The sequence below is a fragment of the Paramormyrops kingsleyae genome, chromosome 22 (genome assembly GCF_048594095.1).
Source record: "Paramormyrops kingsleyae isolate MSU_618 chromosome 22, PKINGS_0.4, whole genome shotgun sequence".
Taxonomy (NCBI): domain Eukaryota; kingdom Metazoa; phylum Chordata; class Actinopteri; order Osteoglossiformes; family Mormyridae; genus Paramormyrops; species Paramormyrops kingsleyae.
Window position 1 is genome coordinate 12,648,005 of NC_132818.1, and position 23,094 is coordinate 12,671,098.

At 38.3% G+C, this 23,094-nt stretch overlaps 3 protein-coding genes and 1 long non-coding RNA gene across 4 annotated transcripts; 2 read left to right on the forward strand and 2 right to left on the reverse strand.

Annotated features, from left to right (window-relative positions):
* Window positions 1-6,556: 6,556 nt before the first annotated feature.
* On the forward strand, window positions 6,557-7,600 carry LOC111849282 (hemoglobin embryonic subunit alpha-like). Its single transcript, XM_023822020.1, has 3 exons — window positions 6,557-6,671; window positions 6,788-6,995; window positions 7,394-7,600. Exons 1-3 carry the CDS (start codon window positions 6,577-6,579, stop codon window positions 7,520-7,522), a joined length of 432 nt encoding a protein of 143 aa, XP_023677788.1. The 5' UTR covers window positions 6,557-6,576; the 3' UTR covers window positions 7,523-7,600.
* Window positions 7,601-14,844: 7,244 nt separating this feature from the next.
* Window positions 14,845-15,811, reverse strand: LOC111849276 (hemoglobin subunit alpha-like). Its single transcript, XM_023821997.2, has 3 exons — window positions 15,651-15,811; window positions 15,139-15,346; window positions 14,845-15,043 (listed from the first exon to the last, which is right to left on the reverse strand). Exons 1-3 carry the CDS (start codon window positions 15,743-15,745, stop codon window positions 14,915-14,917), a joined length of 432 nt encoding a protein of 143 aa, XP_023677765.1. The 5' UTR covers window positions 15,746-15,811; the 3' UTR covers window positions 14,845-14,914.
* A 2,052-nt stretch (window positions 15,812-17,863) lies between these two features.
* LOC111849275 (hemoglobin subunit beta-like) lies at window positions 17,864-18,744 on the forward strand. Its single transcript, XM_023821996.2, has 3 exons — window positions 17,864-18,023; window positions 18,153-18,375; window positions 18,507-18,744. The coding sequence occupies exons 1-3, from the start codon at window positions 17,932-17,934 to the stop codon at window positions 18,636-18,638; spliced, it is 447 nt and encodes a 148-aa protein (XP_023677764.1). The 5' UTR covers window positions 17,864-17,931; the 3' UTR covers window positions 18,639-18,744.
* A 1,538-nt stretch (window positions 18,745-20,282) lies between these two features.
* LOC111849350 (uncharacterized) lies at window positions 20,283-21,716 on the reverse strand. The gene is made up of 2 exons (XR_002839498.2): window positions 21,478-21,716; window positions 20,283-21,114 (listed from the first exon to the last, which is right to left on the reverse strand). It is a non-coding gene; the product is annotated as an uncharacterized lncRNA (long non-coding RNA).
* Window positions 21,717-23,094: the final 1,378 nt, after the last annotated feature.

Below are 23,094 nucleotides of genomic sequence, written 5' to 3' on the forward strand. Positions count from 1 at the left end.
GCCCCTAGTGTCTTGTCATTTTCCCAAATCCTGGCATCACATTTTCTTTCTGTGCTGTTGTCTCTTACGGATCCGCTGTGATGATGAAAGCGGTTACAGGTGTGAGGTTTTACAGGTGACGGTCGCTGTCCGTGGTGCTGAAACGATGCTGCTAGTGGGGATTAAGGCCCTAACAGACCCATTTCCGCATGTTGTTAATAGCACCTCAACCGTAAACAACTGTACGAAAGGGTGTAATGGAAACAGTATTACAATAACTGTAGCTTAGTAGCGGGACGAAACTGGAGCACAGCAGGCAGGACGGATCAGGGCTGGATGGGAGGCACAAGTTTGAGCGCTCAGTATGCTGCATAGCAAACCAATAACACCACACGCCGTGTCCGAACACGGCGTGGGGTATCTAAGGGCCGAACACAGGTGCCTGTTCTCAACCCTTAGGGTTTGCCCACGTGACGGTGAGAGGATCCCGCAATCGCACAGAAAAGAATTAAGGGCAACCCCTCCCCCAACCAATCTTTATTTGTAAGTTAGGCCTATTTATGTGCAGGGGCGTTGCTAGAGATTTTGGGCCCCATGAAAGCATATCATATTAGGCCCCCCAGTCCAAACCAATCCAGTTATTTTCCTAATTTTTTAGGGCCCCTGTCACTCAGGGGCCCTTGGAATCGTCCTAGCTTTCCTCCCCCTTACGGCGCCCCTGTTTATGTGATCACACTTTAGTGGTAAGGGGGTCTACACTCTGGTCTATTTTAATTTGGGGGGTCCCTGACTTAATAAAGTTTGAAAGCATTGCTTTATTACGGTGGTCCTGAAGTGCAAATCTCAGAAAATTATTTTTAAATAGGCCTATTTTTAATTATATTTTTAAAATTGATTAAAAGTACCATGTTAGGAACATTCAAAGTCATAGAAGAAAATGCAAAAGCACAAAAATGCCAAAACACTACACAAAAAACGCTAAAACAATAAATCTTTTTTTCTGTTTTTTTTCTGTTTTTTTTGTTTTCCTTTTTCTTCTTTTTTCCGTTGCCTCAGCGTGTGCTGTGTTTTGCCAAGTACTTTATAAATATATATATATATATATTTATATATATAAAAATATATATATTTTTCGAATTAAATTATATTTTAATTACTTTCGTAATAACAACTATTGTGAATCACGGATCACAACAATACTGGAAGCCCGGAATACATATATTAAATAACTGCATTCATTTATGTATCGTTCTGATATGATAAAAGCTGTACCATGTCCTTCAGAAACAATGTTAAGGCTCAACTATTTGATGTAAACCTTTGAAAACCTTAGTTCAACTGTACAAATATACTCATTGATTGATGGCACGTATCATCTTCAGTTGAGAAAGTTGATTTAATTAGTTTTTAAAAGTAACGTTTGGATATTCCTTTGTTTCTTTGTAGTAGAAAGAAAAGTTACCATTTTTTTTTCCCCTTGAGGGCGGAACCCGTCAGGATGCAGCGATAAAGGGGCACATTTGGCAAAGGAGATAACCAGCCACCGTTCTGTGGACGCCCAGAGCCGCGCGGCGCCGCATTTTGTAACCCCCTCTACCAAATAATGCGGCACTTCATTTAAATATTTTTATGCATTTAATACTTCTCTGGTTTCAGCCTAAGTGTGCATAGGGAAGCAACATTTTACTGTAATTATCGCTAACGATGTTAGCTTCCTTGCTTACTATCAGGGACGCAACCCACCGTAATACAGAGATAAGTGGAAACGGGGCGCGGGGTGGATTGCAATAAAAGTTTGTAAGCCGTTTAATCAAAACACTGAGTGCAATTTATTGGCATCCATCCTAGATCTGTCGCGGAGCCATGATTTCATTTAACAATCACTTTCCAGGGCGTAAATAAAAGTCAGAGTAAGTGATATTAAGTTTTATATTTGGCCTTAAAGGTTCTTAGGTGCTTCACGCCCTTGACTGTATCTTATGTTGTATTTTAATTTAAATAAGGAAAAGTAATCTGTCAGGTACATGTGGATTTTCCGATTTCTCACAACATTTCCTTCGACATTGCATGCATTATTCATCTTATATAATAGTATTAAATAGTAGTATTAACGAGATTTTGGTCTGGGCAGAAATGTTTGAATTTGAAAATCAAACATATATTTTTTAAAATACATAATAAAACTGTCACCGAATCATTAATGCAAAATTCACGTCAGGGAGAATTTGAATTAAACAAGTAGCCTACACTCTCTGGTTTACACTCTGTACCTTTGCTTGTCACTGGAACTGTACCCTTGTACTTTTTAAGGTACAGAAATGGTCTCTGTGGAACATTCCAAAGGTACAAACATCACTAATGTACCATCGATGGTACAGAAATGTTCATCTGAATTACCTACAGCTAATGGTACAATTGGCAGACCATTGAGGGTACAACCTCAGTAACAAGAACAATTTTTCTGAGAGTGTATGTACTATCTTATATCATTGGATTAAAATAAAAGTCGGTATCTTTTTTGAGTGTTGTTGGTTTTTAAACGTATTTTTTCTGTGGGAACCGGGTGAAAATGCTGGCGAACTGAAACCGTGGAATGCCGGGGAATATTTAACTGAACCGATATTTTAAAAAGCCGACTAAAGATTGCTGCGAAATCGCGAGCCTCCGTCTTGTCAGGGGTGTGAAAATGTGAGACACAAGGCCACAACACACGTACGGTGAAAGCCGATTTTGGAAAGGGCTTTAAAATTACTAATACAAGCTGACAAAACTATGTTTCCATCTTTCGCCCGACAGCCAGGTGACCACAGGGGGGGGTGGTGAGTAAAGGTCTCTTATCCAGTCATGTTTGATGAGCCACTTAGTGTGATTTGGGATGATGGTTTAATACACTGAACATTTTGATTGACACTGGCTGACATACATACACTGTTACTTCATTTTCTGGTATTTTCTGGTTGTTAATCATCCACAAATGCTCTGTTGGACAATAGTTTAAACATGAGATAGCATTTTCTACAATTCTACAGCTTGTTGCAAGTTTAAATTACTGACCACCACTATGCTGTAATGTTATATATTATGCCTGTACACAATCATAGATTTATTGCTTCATTCTAACAGACGTAATTTCAAGTTAGATCAAACTTAGATTAAATTGATATCTTTGTTGAATTTACATAAATAATCCTGGGTTATGGTGAAAATTTTGTTAAACACTGCATCCAACATAAACTAGGTATAGCTTATGTAGAATTTACGTCTACTTACATTTCTTGCTATTCAAAAGAATTCTGTAAAAAAACACTGTAAAAAAAAGAAAAAGTTAAGACAACCTAAAATTTCAAGGCAACTTTTCAAGGCAATATTTTTGAGTTTTGAGGATTCAAACTTTTAAGTTTTGAAGACAACCACCTATTGTTGTGACAAGTAATTACTTTTTATTCAGGTAATCTATCTTTCCTATCTAGAAAAACTTCTGATTTTTTGTTTTACATACTAGGAATTACAAACAACAAAATTCTCTTTGGTTCAGATGATTTATCTTTCATATGTATAAAAACATTCAAATTTGAGTCAAACATGCTAAGAATTCAAAACCGCAAAATATGTGCCAACTAATTATTATAAATGAAGATAACAAAGCAGTTCATTTAGCATGTTTATTTTAAACATGATAGTAATAAATAACAGCGGACACATTTTGAGGACTCCTGTGGGGAATGACAGCAAACTTGACCGCGAAGGGCCTGTTGTGGTGCCTATATGGAGCAGGGGGGGGGGGGGTCACAGGCCCTGCTCCAGGGCCCCCACATGCGCTGACACTGGACTTGAATTGGTGACCTTCAATCCATGAGTAGAGAGGCTTAACTCACACAGCCACATGCTCAGGTGTATGGAACACAAGCTGAATAAGGTGCTAATTAACACAAAAACACTGTTTACAGTTTTATAACAGTTCAGAGTTTTGGCAGCGTCCAAGTTCAGAGGGGGCAGCGTGCAGCTCGGTGGGTTAAACCTCTGTTCTTCTAACCCAAAAACTGCCAGTTCAAGCCTAGTCCAGCACATCAGGCACTGCACTGGGCAAGGCCTTAGTACGCTAAACCCAAACTTTAAAGTCTTTCCACATATGAAAGATAAATATTAAGAAAACACAATAGGTTAGGATGACTTCTGTTGTTAGGAGTTTTTTTAGATATGAAACATAAATTATCTGAACGAAAAATAATTACTCAGCATAACAATAGGTGGTTTTCTGAGTTGCCCTCAAAACTCAAAAATCTAGTGCAGTTGTCTTAACTTTTTCTTTTTTACAGTGTACTGCTTTGGATGGTGTTACTAAACTGCATCTGACACAACCTAAGCAGCTCAGTTCTGAACTTTATTTTGAAGGACCCAAAACCCACAACAGCGGAATTCAAACGAAATCCATAAAAGCAGGAAAGATATATGTTTTTGAATAAAGTGTTTTAGAAGGTGACATCAGTTTTTGAGTTATGTATCCGTTAAACTGGTAGGTCATCGGGAAAGTGGAAAAGTTTTAAGTTATGTGTAGGCTAATAGGAATGCGTTCACTTATTATAGGCCCTATGTCCACCTATGAACGGAGACAAAGTGAGACGGTGGGAGCGCGTGTGCGAGCACGGGGATGCACGCGCGTGTGAGCGGACTCCTACTTGCGGCATCCACGTGCTTTGAGTAGTTTGTTATGGTCGACGCAGTTTGATGAGTAAAAAACGTTGTAATATCCAACCCTATTTTGGGATGCTGCTTACTTACTATAGTTTTATCCCCTCAAAGGAGGGACGAAGGGGGCGGACGCAAGGCCGAAATTGTAATATATATCGTCATTATAATATATATTAGGGGTGGCACACGCCCCCTCCCCAAAACAAAAAATTAAAAAAAATTCAGGTTTGTTCACAATGTCCCTAATTACAGTCTTGGTCCCCCCCCCAATGCTGACTCCATGGCTACGTTCGTGTGCCGACGTCTCCCCCCTCCCGGCATCTGCTATGCTGACAGTGGCGATACTGTTTTCGGACGATTTTAACTCTAGCGTCCATGTTGTGGTAAACGAGTCCCTCTGTGTCTCAGACCTACAGCCTGCATTAAATGGGGTAAAACCTCAACAGGCCCGTATGAAACGAAGTCGATATTGATAATACTGATAACCCGCGTTACCTATAACATTTCTTTTAATGACTCCGTCACACAGACGGAAACACTAGAGAATATCATAGAGCTGACCTATATTACAATCAGCAAATCCGCCCACTGAGTTATCTATTAATGGCAGAGACGATATTTGTTATCATGCAATAATGCTTGCATGCCACTTATCAGTGGAAAAACGCAAAAACGCCCTCGAAACATCCACAATAAGTTTCTCAAACAAACCAATTAAAGAAATTCAAAATCATTAAATCCTTAAAGATAATTTCTTGTAGAAAGGAGGATTCGAAAAATAAATAATTAAATGAAAAGCAGATACGGTATAGATTTTGTAAAGGATTGGTTATCTAATTTTAAATATAGTTAAATTTTATCTTCAAATTTTGGTCTCACCTTTAATAGCGACCAACGTTTTTTTATTTCGTCTTTTTCACGTATTTGCCGCAACATAAAACGTCAATCTCAAACAATTCATTTTTCTAGACGTGGTAAAAAAATAATAATACCAGAACCATACATTTAATTGTAGGCCCATATTTGCGTCAGGCAGATGCTACAATATAGGTCTACAGCTGATTTGCTCTGGTGCTCACGGTGTGCTGAAGCATTTTAGATCACTTCTTAATATATTAATTAGAATTTAATCACTCTTCTGTTAATTAGTCAAATTACCACATTGATGGCAGTCAAAAGTGAGATTCCGGAAAAAAATACCCGTTTTCGTTATTTCGCTTTTTTTAAATACATAGTCGAATACATATTCACTATTGACTCAATATAGCAGCTGTGTCACAAGTGACCCATATATGAATAAAACAAACTCCCGATTATTCAGCGACCCTGCCCGGGATCATAATTTTAAACTGACGAATATGACGAAAATGTTGTTTTTAAGATCCCACCAAATAATCGAAGTGCATTCATGACCATCTATTTAAGACAACTACATAAAATCGGTATCATTTTCACTAAGAACTTCTTGGTATGTGTCTCGTAAAAAAAGTATTCTTTGTCTAATCACAAAAAAAGACTTTCAAATCTTGGGAGAATTTCTTGTGATTTGTATAGTAAAAAGAAATACTTAATGTTTATGTGATCTTTGCTTTAAATATGTGATGCATGAATCCGTCTAAAATCAAGACATCGATTTTTCAAAATAGGACAGAAAGAACTGGTAACAGATGGGCGCCTAATTCCTGTCGCGCTACTGGAAGAAATATTGCCTGTAATTCCCCTTTGGCGTTTTTATATGTATTTATTTATTTAAAGGGCTAGTTTTCAGAATACCATGATAATGTATCTTAGAATTTGGAAAGGGTCCACCTCCCGAGTGGGAGGAGCCACACATCATTTTGTACATAAAAGCATGCCGGACTATCCCAGATCATTGGCATTTACCTCGTAATCCAAACAACAAGCAACATGAGTCTCACAGCTAAGGATAAGGCTACCGTCCAGGCCTTCTGGAGTAAGGTATCTGGCAAGGCAGATGATGTCGGCAATGAGGCTCTTTCCAGGTAATTTGAGTTCTCCGTTCGACTTCATTGATTCGTGATTATTTTGTGAATATTCATGATTATATGTTATGAGTGTCGAAAGTGAGTTAACAAATATAATATGTTCTCTTTCTCAGAATGCTGGTGGTGTACCCTCAGACTAAGACTTACTTCTCCCACTGGAAAGACCTGAGCCCCGGCTCTGCTCCGGTGAAGAAGCACGGGAAAACCATCTTAGCAGGTGTCAGCGAAGCTGTTGGCAAAATCGATGACCTGACCAACGGCCTTATCAACCTGAGTGAGCTGCATGCTTTCCAGCTGCGTGTTGATCCTGCTAATTTCAAGGCAAGTTTTTAACAAGTTTAAACATCTCCCTGGTCTTTCAAATATCGCTTGCATTAAACTTTATTTAAAAAATGGTATATATATGGGACCTTGTGCTAGCGTAAATTTTTGCTGGTCTTGCATCTAATTGTGTTTTATTATTATTATTATTATTATTATTATTATTATTGTAAAAGGGATTTTTCCTATTTAAACAGCTGCGTATTTTAGTTCAGCCATTCAGATGAGTATTATAACGGCTCTGAGAAGTTCAAAGAGTAACCTTAAAGTTTCAAACGCACAATCTGCATAAGGGAGTGCCGTTTGAAACACTACGCGTTATACGAATATAGAGGAAACCGTCTGCATACAAAAGACCTGCTGAATGTTGACATCTCTGCGTTCGTTCGTTTCAACAGATTCTGTCCCACAACCTGCTGGTGGTGATGGCCATGCTCTTCCCCAATGACTTCACCCCCGAGGTCCACGTGGCCATGGACAAGTTCCTCACGAGGCTGGCTCTGGCTCTGTCTGAGAAATACCGATAAGCGCTGGGCCGATACCGGCGTTTTTACTCTCGTGTGAAACAATGTAACACGTCAGAAATAATAAAATATACAATCAAACGCAAGTTTTGTGTCTTTATCTTGTATCCATATGTTTTAGAATAATATTTTAATTTCGAAGTATTCGAATATAAGCCAAATGGGTGAGATGACTTATCTCCTATTGAGGGGAAAGTTGTTTATAATATTATTACTGGCTTTTATTTTGTAAGTTTATCATCACAAATGGGTGCCCATCTTCACACATCAGAAAAGCTGTCCACTGATCCATTCAGGTGAAAAATGATGATGCATGACTTTCTGTATGCTGTAATGTAATCATGAAAACATGGGAATATTAAGCAGGGTAAAAGGGAATACATTATTAGGCGAGTTGTGAAGGCATTCCTCTCTATTCCAGGAAAGACTCTTTGAGTTTTCATTATGGAAGAACCATTTTTGGTACCGAGATTCTTTTCAAAGCTTCCAATGCATTTCTGGTTCTCTCTTCGTCATACCTACGAACGGTTGTCTTCAGTGAAAGGAATGGGTCCTGTAGTTGGTTCTCTGGGGGTGGCTGCATCTATTTGCTGTAAATTCCAGATCTGTGTTAGGGGGGTGTCGGAGGAGCATATATACTGTGGCAGATTCAAGGGGCCCAGCTTTATAGGGGCTATGCCCCTGTACCTTATATGGTGGTGTGCATGGGCGCTGCAGCTCTTCACCATCTCTCTGTGAGTTTCTGTCTGTCTGTATCTCTGTGTCTGTCTCACTCTCTCTCTCTCTTCCCCCCTCACCTCTTCTCTGGATGTGCAATACTCCTCTCTGTGTAATAATTAATAATTATAACCAAGTGCAATATTTGCTCTCTGGGCACTATTGCACATTATTATTCACAGTGTAATACTTGCATCGTCAGTAATACTTCTCTGCCTAGCAATACTGCATTTGTGGCTTGGCAATTCCGCACTGTTACCTTATTAACTGTATTACCATATCTTACTAAACTTTTTCTCGTTCCTAGGTTCATGGTCCTGATTTGTTGGAGATACACAGCTGGTTCACTGGGCTGCTGGTGTCTTGTGCATGAATTTTTGTCCGATTGAACAGTTGAATCTGGATAAAATTGTCATTCTGCATCCTTACTATTCTGTTTTTAAGATAAGATAAGATAATCTTTATTGTCATTGTCACTTGACAACGAAATTGCGAAAGTGCAGGCGACTCAATGTGAAGCATGAGTAATAAAAGAATATATTACAAAATATATAAATTGCACTAGATATATGAATTGCACTTGTGAATATGAAAAATTAACAGTTCTGTTTAGAGTTTAAGTTTAAGGCCATGATTGCTTTTGGATGAAAACTGTTCTTTAGGCGGTTTGTCCTGGTTTTCATGGCTCTGTATCTCCTTCCTGATGGCAAAAGCTGACAGAGACAGTGACCGGGATGTGATGAGTCAAGTGAAATGTCCATGGCTTTTTTGGCCAAAGTCCAAAATAGGACAAATTCCAAAGCAATGTCCACAAAGCTCAAATGGTAGATTTAAAAAATATTAAAGACTCTAAGGTAACTATGAAGTCTGCAGAGGTCTATACAGTAGATAAAAAGGGATTAGCTGATGACGTTAAGTTACCGCAATTCCCTCTGGCAACCTGTCTGCCATGGTCTCCAAGGAAAGCCAAGTTCTGCTTGTACACAATTTCAAATGCATGGATGGAGCTGGACAGAGAAAGCATATGGTGTTACTATTTACTTGTTTATAGCCAAAGACAGTGACCCTGTTGCTGATGTTAGCAGATCACTCAAACACTCATCAGGACTCTGCAATGGTCATTTCTTTGGTGTCCATCACCTTGAGCATGACTTCATGGCCAGAGATGCAGCATATTTGTAAGCAAAAAAAAAACTGCTCAGAAACTGAATTAAACTGCTAAGAAACAGCACATCCAAATGACAGGCACAGCTCAGATTTTGATCAGTGCAGTGTCTGTAGTTAATCAATAGTAATAATAATAATCTCTCATGGCTGTCAAAAGTGGTGTGTCCACAAAAGCATAACTTATCGATAACGGGGCGGGGGCTGGCTGGCGCCCGCAGTTTGCATGACACCCCCTCAGAAAATGCCCTTCTCCGCAATTGGTCATATAATCTTTGCCTGAAGCCACTACTGGGATTTAGCGGACATTATATATACTGTTTTTGAGGTGGGTACGGCATAACGTCATCAAATCCCGCCCATCTGAACTTGGACGGAAGTCGTCTCTCTGGCAGCTGCGTGCTTGTGATGTCGGACCCTGTATGTCGTTTTGGACAAAATCGTATGATAAATAAATGTTTGTAAACGTAAAATGACATGTTGAATTATGTGTCCTCATCTGTCATAATATTTTACATTATCTGATTGTATTGTTTTGTTAAACTGTAAGGTATAATGTACCAAAATGACATGCCCCTATATATTTGATTTTACGACCACGATCTTCGTGTGTGAGTTTATTACCTACAGTGCTTTTTCTTCTTTAAGTAACGTTTTCGTTTGAGTAAGCGAAAGAGTGAGTCTTGTATATATGCATAAAAAATATATATGCAAAAAAAATCAACCATGTTGTCGGTGCTGTGAGTAAAAGCAAGACGAGGAAGCAGAGAATAAAAATCATCTTTTCTGAAGTAATCCTCTGCGTAATATTTCCATAATATGGAGAACAGAGCTGAGATTTCAATTTGAAGGTTCACGTAGCAAAGAAATAATACATTCTTCCCGTCGTGATGCCTGAACGAAATCATAAGGCTTAAATGTGGCTGTAATTGAACTTACATAATTCATTTTTGTATCATTTCTGAGACTTGATGGAGCGAGTGTAATGTAAACGTAAACGTGAGCTCTTCAAACATAGAGTCAGATCCGAAGCCCAGGAAGGACGCGGGTCGTTCCTGAATTAATAGCGCCACCTGGCGGTAGTAATGTTATTTTGATGTTTTTCTGTTTGGCGGTGGTTTTGATGATGCGCCAATCAAAGCGTTGCTTGGATTTTATTGTCTGCATATAAGGAAAAGATACAAGGATGAACACCTGTTCATTTCATTTCAAAGCATTAACATTCTCATTCGTCGTTTTTCTTCACATATATTGACTGAAGTGACTGGGACCTTTGCAAATGAACTTTTTTTTCCCTAATCCTGCTCGTTGCGACTGTGCGATCTGTCATGGTTTTTTACCATGTTGGCAGAGATCTTACTATAATTGTGATTGTATTAGATATTACTACACGGACGTTCCCCTGTCTCGTGCCTTTGCTGCCAGGGATAGGCTCTAGCCCCAGCCCCTCCCGCCCTGACCAAGACGTGATCTGTGTCATGGGGAGGGGGCGGGGGGTTATTCTCGAGCCAATTGTCACTACGTTTAAGTCCCTAATGAAAACTGTTTTAATCCCTACCGATTTCACATAATTGATGTTACTGGCGCATTGTCAGTTTCGATATATGTTCTTAAATGTTTAACTTATATCTAGTTTTACTTCATGCACTTTTTCATATCTCCTTTCTCTAAAGCATGTAGAATGACTTGTCTATGTAGATGACGGGTGCTGGGAAGTATTTTCGCTGTCATTTCACTAAATGTACAGTCGTGAAAAAATTAGGACACCCATTAAATATTTAGTACTTTACTAAGAAATATCAACATATCAACTCATATACATCTACAAGCTTCTTTCTGAAGGCCTCAGAGAGCTCTTTGGACCTCACCGTGGTGATACCACTCACTTCAACAATCAAGAGCAAATCAAACTAAATGTCTGTGGTTTAGATAAGACAGACTCCACCAAAAAGCTCTGTAATGATGTTCTAATCATTTTCACCTGATGTGGTGACCAGGATCTAATTCTAGGCGTTTTAAATAGTAATGGATATGAGGGTGTCCAATATGCTGATATTTCTCAATAAAGAACTAAATATGGAATGAGGTGTCCAATTTTTTCACATGACTGTATATTGCAAATTCTTATTATTTATGTTTCTGATTTTCTGTCCCTAAATTTGATACTTGGGGTGAAAAAATGCATGTGCATCTAAGGGTGTAAATTATGGGGAGATGGAGGTTGTAACCGCCCCCCGCCCTATAATCAAAGCCAACCAATACAACCCCCTGGATCCCCTTAAATGCGTGAAGACTTCAACCCCCTCCCCCCCCCACCTTGGGAGGGGGCGTTGTGCTTTATCAGGCGCTGTCGTTCAATCCTTCGATAAGGAAGACTGCAACAAAATGATTTTGTTCTTATTTGCACGTTTAACTTAAACTCGGTCATGAGGAACTCAGCTTAAATGTATATTTTAAAATGTTGCATATTTTGTTACAGTAATGTACATTGTTACGATTACAGCTTAAAGTGTACTGTACTGTTACCTTATTACATGGCGGTGTCATGCACATAAATACCGCTGCACGCTAAAGCCCCTAGTGGTACATGACAGTCATTGCAACGTGGTTTACTCTACGTGACAGTGGCTATTCCAATGGCAGATGACGATGTTACAGAACTCTTCTCCGTTGGCGGTACATGACAGTCATTACAACCTGGTTACCCATACGTAACAATGGATAAACCACGGATATTGTGCTGCTCCGTTACCGCTAAAGGCCATGTATAAATTTAGTCATTGAATTTCTCTCATTGGAGAAAATATGTGAGAAACCATATTTGTGACACTTTATTTATCGCTATGAATTAATTAATAATTAATTAATTAGAATTAATTAATAAGTGCCACGACAGATCTGCCTTGTCGTGGTTCGCGATTTTCTGTTCTATATTTTTCTTAAAGTATTCTATTTCATTATGTAGTGAACAGTGATATGTGTGTTGACCGCTACGTTTTTATTAATTAGGCCAATTATTACGTTTTGTAATAGGGTGAATTACGATGTCCTGGGACACTTTCCGCTCTTTTGACTTCAGAAATTTATGGCAACATCGAACCAACACACTCTCAGAAAAACGGGGTAAAAAGTTGTACCTTTGCTTGTCACTGGGGCTGTACGCCTGCATGTAATTGGACCTTTTGAGAATGGGCCATTAAATCTGAGGCCATTAAATCTGAGGGGGACGTGTCACATTTCATAATTATTTGTTTGGACCCCCCCCCCCCCCCCCCCACACACACACACACACAATTAACATAAAATATTAGTTTTATGCCAGTGTGTCCCCCCCACATTCAAAATGCTTCTGACGCCCCTGCTTTTGAGATACAGAAATGGACTCTGAGGAACATCCCAAAGATACAGACAGCACTAATGTACCATTGGTGGTACAGAAATGTCCCTCAAATATCCAGTTATCACTTCCCGAGATATCATGCCACCACTTATAGTGACTGCTGTATTTAGCACTGAATCAGCCCTTTTAAAAGTTTTTAATGACATATTCTTAGCTACTGACTCTGGCGACTGTGTTGTTCTTACATTTGCGTTTGATACAGTGGATCATGCCATTTTACTGTCTCGTTTGGAGCAGTGGGTGGGCCTCAGAGGCACAGCACTGGACTGGTTCAGTCCTGTTTGGCAGAGCAAACCTTTTGTGTCAGTCTCGGTGACCATGTGTCCCACTCCGCTCCTCTACTGTTTGGGGTCCCACAGGGCTCAGTTCTAGGCCCCATCCGTTTCTCATTGTATCTACTCCCTCTTGGTTCTATACTGAGAAAACAAGGCATTGCATTTCATTTTTATGCTGATGACTGTCAGATCTATGTCCCTCTAAAGAAAAAAGGCACATACTCTGTGCAGCCATTACTTCAGTGTCTCGATGACATTAAAGCCTGGATGGCTCTTAACTTCTTAAAATTTAATGATAAGAAGACTGAGGTGATGGTTTTTGGTAACCTTACTGGGACCCCCAAGTCCCCAACCTGGGGGTTAACGTGCGCTGAGCTCAAGTTTGACAGTCAGATTAAGGCAGTCGTAAAATCAAGCTTCTTCCAGCTGAGGCAGCTGGCTAAAATAAAGCCAGTTCTTTCTCTCTGGATTACTGTAATGCACTTTATATAGGGGTCAGTGCTTCATCCATCGTTCACCTCCTGATGGTGCAAAATGCTGCTGCTCGTCTTTTAACTGGCACTCGGAAGTTTGAGCACATCTCCCCTATTTTAGCTTCACTGCACTGGCTGCCCATTTCTTTTAGGATTGATTTTAAAATTCTTTTGTTTGCTTTTAAAGCCCTCCATGGCCTTGTCCCATCCTACCTCTAAGAGATACTGCCTTATACACCCACCCGCTCTCTCAGGTCAGCCGATCAGCTGCTCCTGAATGTACCCAGGACTAAGCGTAAACTTACAGGAGACTGTGCTTTTGCTGGAGCAGCTCCCAGACTGTGGAACGATCTGCCTTTAGAGATCAGACAGGCCTCTTCTCTGTCTGTTTTTAAATCACTTCTGAAAGCCCATCTCTGTACCCTGACCTTTGAGGCCTTATGAGGCGTTTGCTTTAGCTCTTTTATTTTTGATTGTTATAGTTAGTTATATGTTCTTTTATATTGTTTTAATATATATCTGTTATTTATTATGTGTTTTATTTTGTTCTTATTTTTTATGTTGCTGTTTTGTTTTATCTATTTTTCTTAATTTATTTGCTGTACAGCACTTTGGTCCTGTACAGGTTGTTTAAAGTGCTTTATAAATAAAGCTGGATTGGATTGGATTGGATTTAGAGATTTTGCACAAGCTACAGGGTGTATTTGAAAGAATTTAATGAATAAAAATATATTGGAATAAAATTGGTCTGAAATATAGTCCAATACAGGACAGTAATTCGTGAACGTGAACCAGACAACAGCTAAATGTTGACATTCTAGTTGACATTAAACTGAAAAAAGAAACTAACTAAGACCTCATTAACCTGTTGATGCTCTTTCCCCGAAGTTCACCTCTTTTATTGATATCGCAGCTATTAAGTCATGTGACCTCATTCATATTACACCACAGATATTATGTATCAGTGTTAGAATAGTCTTACATTGACTTAATCAGGAAATATATATGTAAAAGGCCATGTGTCCCAGATTACCCTAATTCACTACTGCGTGGTAACATTGAAAAATATTGTACAAAGCTAATTTGATTCATATAGCGTTTCTAAACGCTGTCTAGTGCAATTGCTGCCTTTTTTTACAAGCAGTGTTCAGTTTTTTGTAGTTTGTTGTGGTTTTAAAATATTTTATTAATATTTATATGACTGTTAAACTGCAATCTGTACTGTCATGTAACTGGAAGTACGATAAAATATATAATAGCATGTGGAATTACACAGACACAAAGACAATACTGCCATTGATTCTCAGAGAGTTTTATTGATTCTTATTCATGCGCTTTGCGGTGCTGGACTGACATCCAGTGAAATTTAGCGGTATCTCTCAGAAAGACCCAGAGCCACATTGGCCAAGAACTTGTCAACTGACACGTGGACCTCAGGAGTGAAGTCAGCCGGGAAGTACAAGGCGAAGCATACGATGAGGTTGTGGGACAGGATCTGGAAGAAAGTACACACAGCAAAATGTATGAGACTGCCCATGTTTGCGGACGGTCACGTTCTCATCCCCAAAACATAATTTGTCTTTCCCTTACCCTGAAGTTGGCCGGATCAATTCGCAGTTTGAAAGCGTGCAGCTCGCTGAGGCTGCTCAGGGCACCTTGCAGGTCGTCTATTTTACCGACGGCATCGGTGACGGCTCCCATGATGGTCTTTCCATGGTTCTTCACCTGAGCGGATCCGGGGCTCAGATCAGACCAGTGGGCGAAGTAAGTCTTCGTCTGGGGGTACACGGTAAGCATTCTGGTTGGGGGGAAGACAAAACAAGAAATGCGAGTTATTTTTAGTAACAGCAGACCCTTCTCCTATTGCGATTGCCCCCGTTTGCTTTGCAGTGGCTGTTTTAAAAAAATAATCATTCTTAATTTAGATTATTTCCTGCATGCCTCAGCGGAACATATTATAATATGTTAATATTAGGTGTATATATTAGTGAACACGTGACCTAGCCGTCGACTAAGACGGTTACCAAAAATAATACCAAATAATAAAACGTTGTTAAGCCTGCATGAGAATCTTTGTAAAATGCAGACGCAATTAAGCTCACCTGCCCAGTGCCTCGGCACCGATTTCATCGGCCTTTCCGCCGGCTTTGCTCCAGAAAGCCTTAACTGTGGCCTTGTCCTTGGCTGAGAGACTCATTGTCCTGTCTTCTTTTCCAAATGCGCTCGGATAGAATTAGAAGAATTAAAAATTTTGGTGGTCTGACAGACCGAGCCCCTTCCTTTATACTGACCGAAAACAGGCACACCCAGATGCTGGGTCCAAATCACGCCCCTAATTTGCATATCAGTAGAACGAGGCGGTACTTCATCTATTCGTTAATTTGCTTATCTTAAATCTAATGAAATTTTTCAACTTTCAGAAATAATTTATTGAAGTACTACTGCCTTAAATGTTAATAGTTTCGGTAGAACAATGTTTTGAAAGCCTGCCAAAAAAAAGGGTCTAATCGTTTTAAAATGTTATATCATTTATAATGTAATAGTATTTAGTATTTATTATAATGTAATAGTATTTATAATATAATAGTACAAATAAAGATAAAACAATATCAATATTTCTCTGTATTCCATGGACTGCAAAATCAAACGTGACAAAGATAACAAAAAGTATTGTAAAAATGTGTAACAATGTAGGGTATAGGACCTGGTATATGTGTACCCCGCAACATTTAATTTCAATTCATTCATCCCCGTCATAAATATACCTTTGTATTTAAATTATTATTTTATGTGCCCCCCCCCCCCCCCTCACACACACACACGACAATATTAAATCTCCTGCGCCGTTGCTAGCAATAATAACTGCCAAATTTAATTATGTATAGCCTAGATATGTATTGTAATGTATGCTTAAAGTTTTGAATTAGTAAGAATTACCATCCTTGTTGTTGTACTTAAACTGTGTTGTTTGGAGTTCATATGTTTGTAACAATTTGCTTTTAAAAACATGTTATTAAACTTTTGTATCATGTTGCTTCACCACGTGTGTCCACGCCTGAAACAAAGCATAGAAATATCGAAATTCGGCAACTTTCAGAATTACGCAAGTCCAGTTCAGTGGAATGGGTAAAACATGAAATAATTACGAAAATCAAATGCATAAACTCTAAACATGAAATACTCACGAAAAAAAGTCGCAGATAAAAACAAGACTCAAAATTCAAGCAATTCCTTGTCATATGTGAAATTATTAATTTCATCGTGAGATGCTGCAAAAAAGAAAAACAATTTAACAGCAGGCAAGCATATGAGGAATACATAAAGATATAAGATAGTGATGTTACAGTGCAGAAAGCATAGATTTGTGTACCGATGAAAAAATGTATGCATACATAAATAAACATTAAAATATATAAATGCACATTATAAGTGTCAAAACTCAGTGTGCGGAGTGAGTGTGAATTAAATTAGAGAATATTTATTTTTGCTACAATGTAATGTTCGGTGCTTAGATTGTCCAAAAAACAAGAAACAAGAAAAAAAATAACATCTGCATCTTTTGTGACCAGAAGACATTTGTTAATTTAAAACAAAAGTAAAATCAAAATTGTTAAGCAGCCCCTACAAGGACTGCTTATATAAAGCGGTTAAAATTATTTTTGAAAATATTCACGAATATTTTATTTTTTACTGTATTAATAAAATAGGCGAATTAAATGTGATTAGAGCTGCAAAAATATACGAGAGAATGTATATAAATAAAAATGCATGGCGTAGAAATTAAAGGGAGTTGCAAAGGGAAATTAAAAATGCTTATCAATTTCTGACAACATTAACAAACAGTGGCCAACTGACATTACTGTTAATCATTAAAAAGCCAGAAATTGTAGAACATACAGAGGGTGGAACCTGTCTGAATTTATAGATAAAGCGTTTTCATTAAGCATAATAATTTTAATTGGCTTGTACCCAAACAAATTTTTTTGAAAGAGTTATGTTTTTCTTAGTAACCAGCGTACTATAAGCCTATTTGTAAATGTTCCTATTTTATTGTCGTAACCTCAACTGCACTTAAATTATGAACTTTATGAAATGCTGTTTTTATATTTGTTAATAAATGTATGATTTTATTTACTTTAAAATAACATATTTTCAAATTCATATATTTAGGTGTTTCACAAATGGTCTATCAATTGGCACGGCGCCGATCTCGTGACAGGTGATCAAACGTGCTGCCTCATGTAATTCATCCAATCGTTTCGTTGGATTTTCCGTAGGGCGGAGTAACCAGAATAAATATAAAGTGCATCTCCGAGCCCAGTTAATAAGACATCCTTTGGAGAGCTTTTTTATAACAATTTCAAGAAATCTAAAAAATTCAAGATGGTCCACTGGACTGAAGCTGAGCGTGCTGCCATCAGCAGCCTGTGGGGAAAATTGAGCGTCGACGAAATCGGACCCCAGGCCTTATCCAGGTACTGTATTCAGTAAACAACGCGATTGATCTTAAATATACGTTCTCAAATAGTTGTGGCTCCAATTACTCCATGTGACTGACTTCCGTAATTGTACATGCGTGCTTACTGCGATTCACTGTCATTCAGGCTCCTGATCGTGTATCCCTGGACTCAGCGGTACTTCAGTACCTTCGGTAACCTGTCCAGTCCCGCTGCCATCTTGGGCAATGCCAAAGTAGCCGGGCACGGAAAGGTCGTAATGGGTGCATTGGACAAGGCTATTAAGAACATGGATAACATCAAGGCTGTCTACAGTGATCTGAGTGTGATGCACTCCGAAAAACTTCATGTCGACCCCGATAACTTCAGGGTAAGTGCGACGCAAGCTTGTGTATGCTTGACCAGTTTATCTTGCTATTAATAACAACGCGCAAGCATTTAAAACAGCCACTGCATTTTTTTTTACTACATTTTAAAACGTGTATCTTTTTCTTCCCTCAGCTTCTGGCCGATTGCATCACTGTGTGTGTGGCTGCCAAGTTCGGACCCTCCGTGTTCAACGCTGATGCACAGGAGGCGTTCCAGAAGTTCCTCGCGGTGGTCGTCTCCGCCCTCGGCAGGCAGTACCACTAAAAGCGCAACTGCTCACCTCACCGAAACTGCAGAATAAAGCCGGCCACATGTTCTGATGGATCACTGTGTGACTGGATTTGAAAAATAAAAATTACATCAAAAGCAACTTTCGTCACGATTTAATACTTGGTGTATATGTACAGTGGTGATGGTGTAGATAGGCTACATGTCTTTATGTGATTATACATGAACACTGTCTAACGCCCGGATATAGTAGGCCTAATATAGTTCTTGTACCCGGAATTAAAATAACCGGCACAATTCTAAAATATAATTACGAAAATTAAAAATTTATAAGTCATTAAGAGCGCTATTTTATTGCAAATGTACACTAAACTAACTAAAAATAACAAAGCATCGCATTTGCAAATATATTTAAATATAGGCTACCAATATCCATCGAATTGAATTTGGGACTGTGGTTTTAGGTCAAAGTGAACGGATCTCAATAGTTATAGGGGAGAGGCAAGACATTAAGTACAGTACTGTAATATATATACAGCAAATAATAATGAAACTATAAATTCACTATACTTTATACGGAAAAGAGATGGCACTTAAATTTCACGAAAAAAAAAGCATGACAAACTGCGAAATTAAAAGATGCGCGCGGTAGCAAACGGGAGCTGAGAATTAAGAGGGCGCCTGAAGCTGCGGCGAAATATTTATTTGTTCATACTGCATTACAAGTTAAATATATCTGGATAGTGGGTCTTTATACTCCTGGGAGTAGGCCTATACTACCCATTCTCCGGCACCTCTGTGAGTGTGCATGTATTCAGTTCCTGAGCGCGCCTAGGAAGAGGCGTACTTTAGTCTTTCCGCTTGATCCGTTATTGTTTACGTCGCGATCCCGTGCATGACGGATATTCGACTTAAAATAAGAGTACAATGTATGTGTATGTGACAGAGATAGTAGGCTATAAAATAATTAAAGTGAGCGTAAGAAATGTGTTATAATTCTGTGTTTTTCTAGAGCAACATTCAGCTACTCCGAAAATTCTATATATAGGCTGATCTGCCAGTGCCTCGATCCCGACCTGCCGTACACAGAAAAAAGTGTGTTGGAAATACATGAGAAAAAATATGTACATCCGTTGGACATATTATAATCATGTTTACTTAAAAATATTTCATTACGTTAAATACACCAAATTCTTTTTTCGTTAAACAAACATGACTTTTAACCATAATGTAAAGATTGTCTTTAATGTAGATTTAAGTAGGCCTACCCCATGTTAAACCAACATGACTTTTTATATTAATGTGAAGCTTATTACATGCTCAGTATATTCGATTAGTACTTAAAGCAACATGATTATTTTATTTAAACTACATTTGGCGTTGTTCTATTAAATCTATAGTCAAAAAAATAATTTGTCAGATTTAATTAATTTTATTGACACCTATTTCCATCTAATTTAATTAAGGAGTTCTAACATAAAAAAATGTCTACGTTTTACATACATTTATTACGTAAGTTTAATACATATTTATTAATTAAACTGAACAATAAATATTTTAATTAGGTTAGCTTAATATATATGTTTAAATTTAGTTTATAATGCTTAAATTCTACAAGAGCAAAAGATATGGCTAATGACCCCAACTTCTACTTAAAAATGAAATACATTTACAACACGACATTTTTACTGTTCGTTTATTTATTTGAGCCATCAATTACTTTGTGAATAAGAAATACCTGTTATTGCAGGTTGAACAAGTTTTTTCCATGTCAGTGACAAAACAGCAGTGTCAAGTACAAACGGAACCATGCATGCTAATGTCTGAGCTACAAGTAAATGACAAATACTAACAGTCTCAACATTTACACAACCCAAAAACTTACCCAACTGTACATTTTATAAAACAGTAAAATTCAGTTATAGAAAATCACAGTTCCAAAAACAAAAAATAAAAACTTTGCAGAAGTGAATTTGAAATGAAACGGAGCCTGCAAATGTGCACCATGTATAATCAACACAAAGTTGAACATGAACGATCCTCAAAAACATGAACTTACAAAAAGAAGTGCAAGTTACAATTATTACTGTTTAGTAAGGAATGGCAAAACTGCAAATTCCAAGATAACTTAGTCAAACACTAAGGCTGAAGCCACAAAAAAATCTACATACAATTGTATTCAGGATATGAATTATTGAAAAGGTGCACAAGTGCACAATCTATTCCTGAACTAATTTGTTTTTCAGGGCCAACACTTTAGGAGACAGCCTTTGTCCACTCAGATTCATGACAGCCTTCTGTATGAATTCAAAGGTGCATTTTAGTTTGTCTGGAAAGCTGAGGTTAAGGGCCTAAGTCCAAAGAACATGGCACAGCATAGAGCCACATTTTCCACCCCTTCAATTACAATGCCTACATGTGCAGGTTCATCAGTAGCTTCGGCCCCCTCCCTCCTGACTGTGTACACTGCCATCAATGTCTGCCCCATGTTCTTCTCAGCCTCTTCCAAGTCCTGGCAAAAAGTACACAAACAAATTAATTTAAGATTTAAAAACAGACCCTAAATGTTATTAAAATGCTGCAGTTGTTGACAGTGAACAGGCCTACATTCTGAATACTAAAATCAAGTAAATGAAGAATTTGCAAAAGAAGAAAAGGCATCTAAAATGTTATGGATTAATTCATAATTCCATTACACTCACTTCATTTGTTTTTGATACACAGCAAAAAGTACTTTAAGACAATATTCTACATTGTGTCCAATTTATTTTATCTAAATATCTAACACCTCAAAGCATACGTGAACATTTATGCACAATATAATGTATACACAAATTAGTCACACATAGAAATTCGGTAAAATTATTAAACTTACGATGTATTCTTTTACAAGCTCTTGGTGGTCTTCGCTGAAGTACACGCACAAGGCCTTGAGGATACATTCCCTTTGAACATCTATTGAGTTGTTCTGTAAATCAAGACAATATTGCTTTTTATATACTGTATATTAAAACATGTGAACTACTACTCTCTTGAGTCAACCAAAAAGAAAAAAATAATACAACTAGGAATTTGTGTAAACCACTTTCTATGATCCTATAAAAATAATTTCAGTTGAAGAATCAACAAGGTGTAATCGCTACTAACCTGAGATAAGCCCTCCATTACCCTTTTAATTTTTCTTCCACAAACTCCTCCCTTGCTCCCAAAAATTGTCATCAATTTGTCTGTTGCTTTGTCAAGACCTGCAAAGAAACTTGACTGCAGTGGGACAGTCGTAATCCAGAGGAACTCTGCATTTATCTGTAGAATAAACACAATAAGGTAAAAGAAAATCAGACATTACTGCCTTAAAGGTAGAGATGCACCAATACCAGTTTTTTTGAGATCAAGTACAACTACAGAGGACTGCAAGTACGCACTGATAACAAGTAACAATAGTAAATAAATCTGTGGTTCTGAGTCCCTACAATCATCCTAACTCCAGCCTTCCAATTGTAATTGTATCCCTGTCTCCACATGCCAAATTAACACAACTACATCATAGCTACCACTGTAGCAGTTTATTTATTGTTAGTTACTGTAGGGTTGCGCTGCTTTATTTGGTTGATCGTCCAGTCTGTGAAGAAGGCATTCAAGTAAGAATTGCATTGTAGTTTGACTAATTTCCTGGCGCGTACAATTTATATTACGTCAGAGTTCAGGGTTCGACTTCTGATATTCAGATCGAGTTCTAGGTCAAACTGGTTTGTTCGACTTTCAAGAAATTCGAGTTCTAGTGAGTTCGAGAACCGAGGTACCACTGTATATGGATTTTGAGAGGGCGCTGCGGGATACATGGGGTTTCTTCTACAGTACTTTCTTCCTTTCCTCTGTTCAAGAATAATACCTAACAGCTTTCAAACATGCGGTACCATGTATATTGTGAAAATCAATTTCTTAATACTGGAGAGCATCAACTACTGGACTTGCGCTGTATAATTTTTCACACTATAATATGCACACATATAACTGGTATTCACGTGCATTAACCTATCCCTGCCGTAGAATGCATGCCTGTCTCTAAATGACCGATTGGTCGCTGATCTGAAACGAGTTGAGCTACTTTGTCGAGTAAGGCTACCGTAGTGCTAATCAATAGCCCCAAAAAACTCGTAAAACTCTAACCTTAACCCCCAAAAAACCTCTAAAACCCTAACCCACAAACCCCCCCCCCCTAAAACCCTAACCCTAACCCCCAAAACACCCCTAAAACCCTAACCCCTAAAAAACCCCTGACCTCCAAAAAACCCTTAAAAGCTCAACTCGTCAGAACACAGGCATGCATTCTAAGGCAGGGATGCGTTTTTCGGCAGGGATGCCTTTTTCGGCATAACACCTGCTTTGTGAAAACAATGCGTCTAAAGTGACTATCTCTAATTTCGACCAGCATTTGGTGAGATTTAATTACTTTTGTTCGGCATAGGGCCCCCCAGATCCACATTAATTCGTC

Coding starts and splice junctions, on each gene's coding strand:
- LOC111849275 (XM_023821996.2), top strand. CDS start 17,932: ATGGTCCACTGGACTGAAGCTGAGCGTGCTGCCATCAGCAGCCTGTGG. Junction 18,024..18,152: donor GGACCCCAGGCCTTATCCAG/GTACTGTATTCA, acceptor ACTGTCATTCAG/GCTCCTGATCGTGTATCCCT. Junction 18,376..18,506: donor TCGACCCCGATAACTTCAGG/GTAAGTGCGACG, acceptor TTCTTCCCTCAG/CTTCTGGCCGATTGCATCAC.
- LOC111849282 (XM_023822020.1), top strand. CDS start 6,577: ATGAGTCTCACAGCTAAGGATAAGGCTACCGTCCAGGCCTTCTGGAGT. Junction 6,672..6,787: donor GGCAATGAGGCTCTTTCCAG/GTAATTTGAGTT, acceptor TCTCTTTCTCAG/AATGCTGGTGGTGTACCCTC. Junction 6,996..7,393: donor TTGATCCTGCTAATTTCAAG/GCAAGTTTTTAA, acceptor TCGTTTCAACAG/ATTCTGTCCCACAACCTGCT.
- LOC111849276 (XM_023821997.2), bottom strand. CDS start 15,745: ATGAGTCTCTCAGCCAAGGACAAGGCCACAGTTAAGGCTTTCTGGAGC. Junction 15,347..15,650: donor GGTGCCGAGGCACTGGGCAG/GTGAGCTTAATT, acceptor CCCCCCAACCAG/AATGCTTACCGTGTACCCCC. Junction 15,044..15,138: donor TTGATCCGGCCAACTTCAGG/GTAAGGGAAAGA, acceptor ACTTTCTTCCAG/ATCCTGTCCCACAACCTCAT.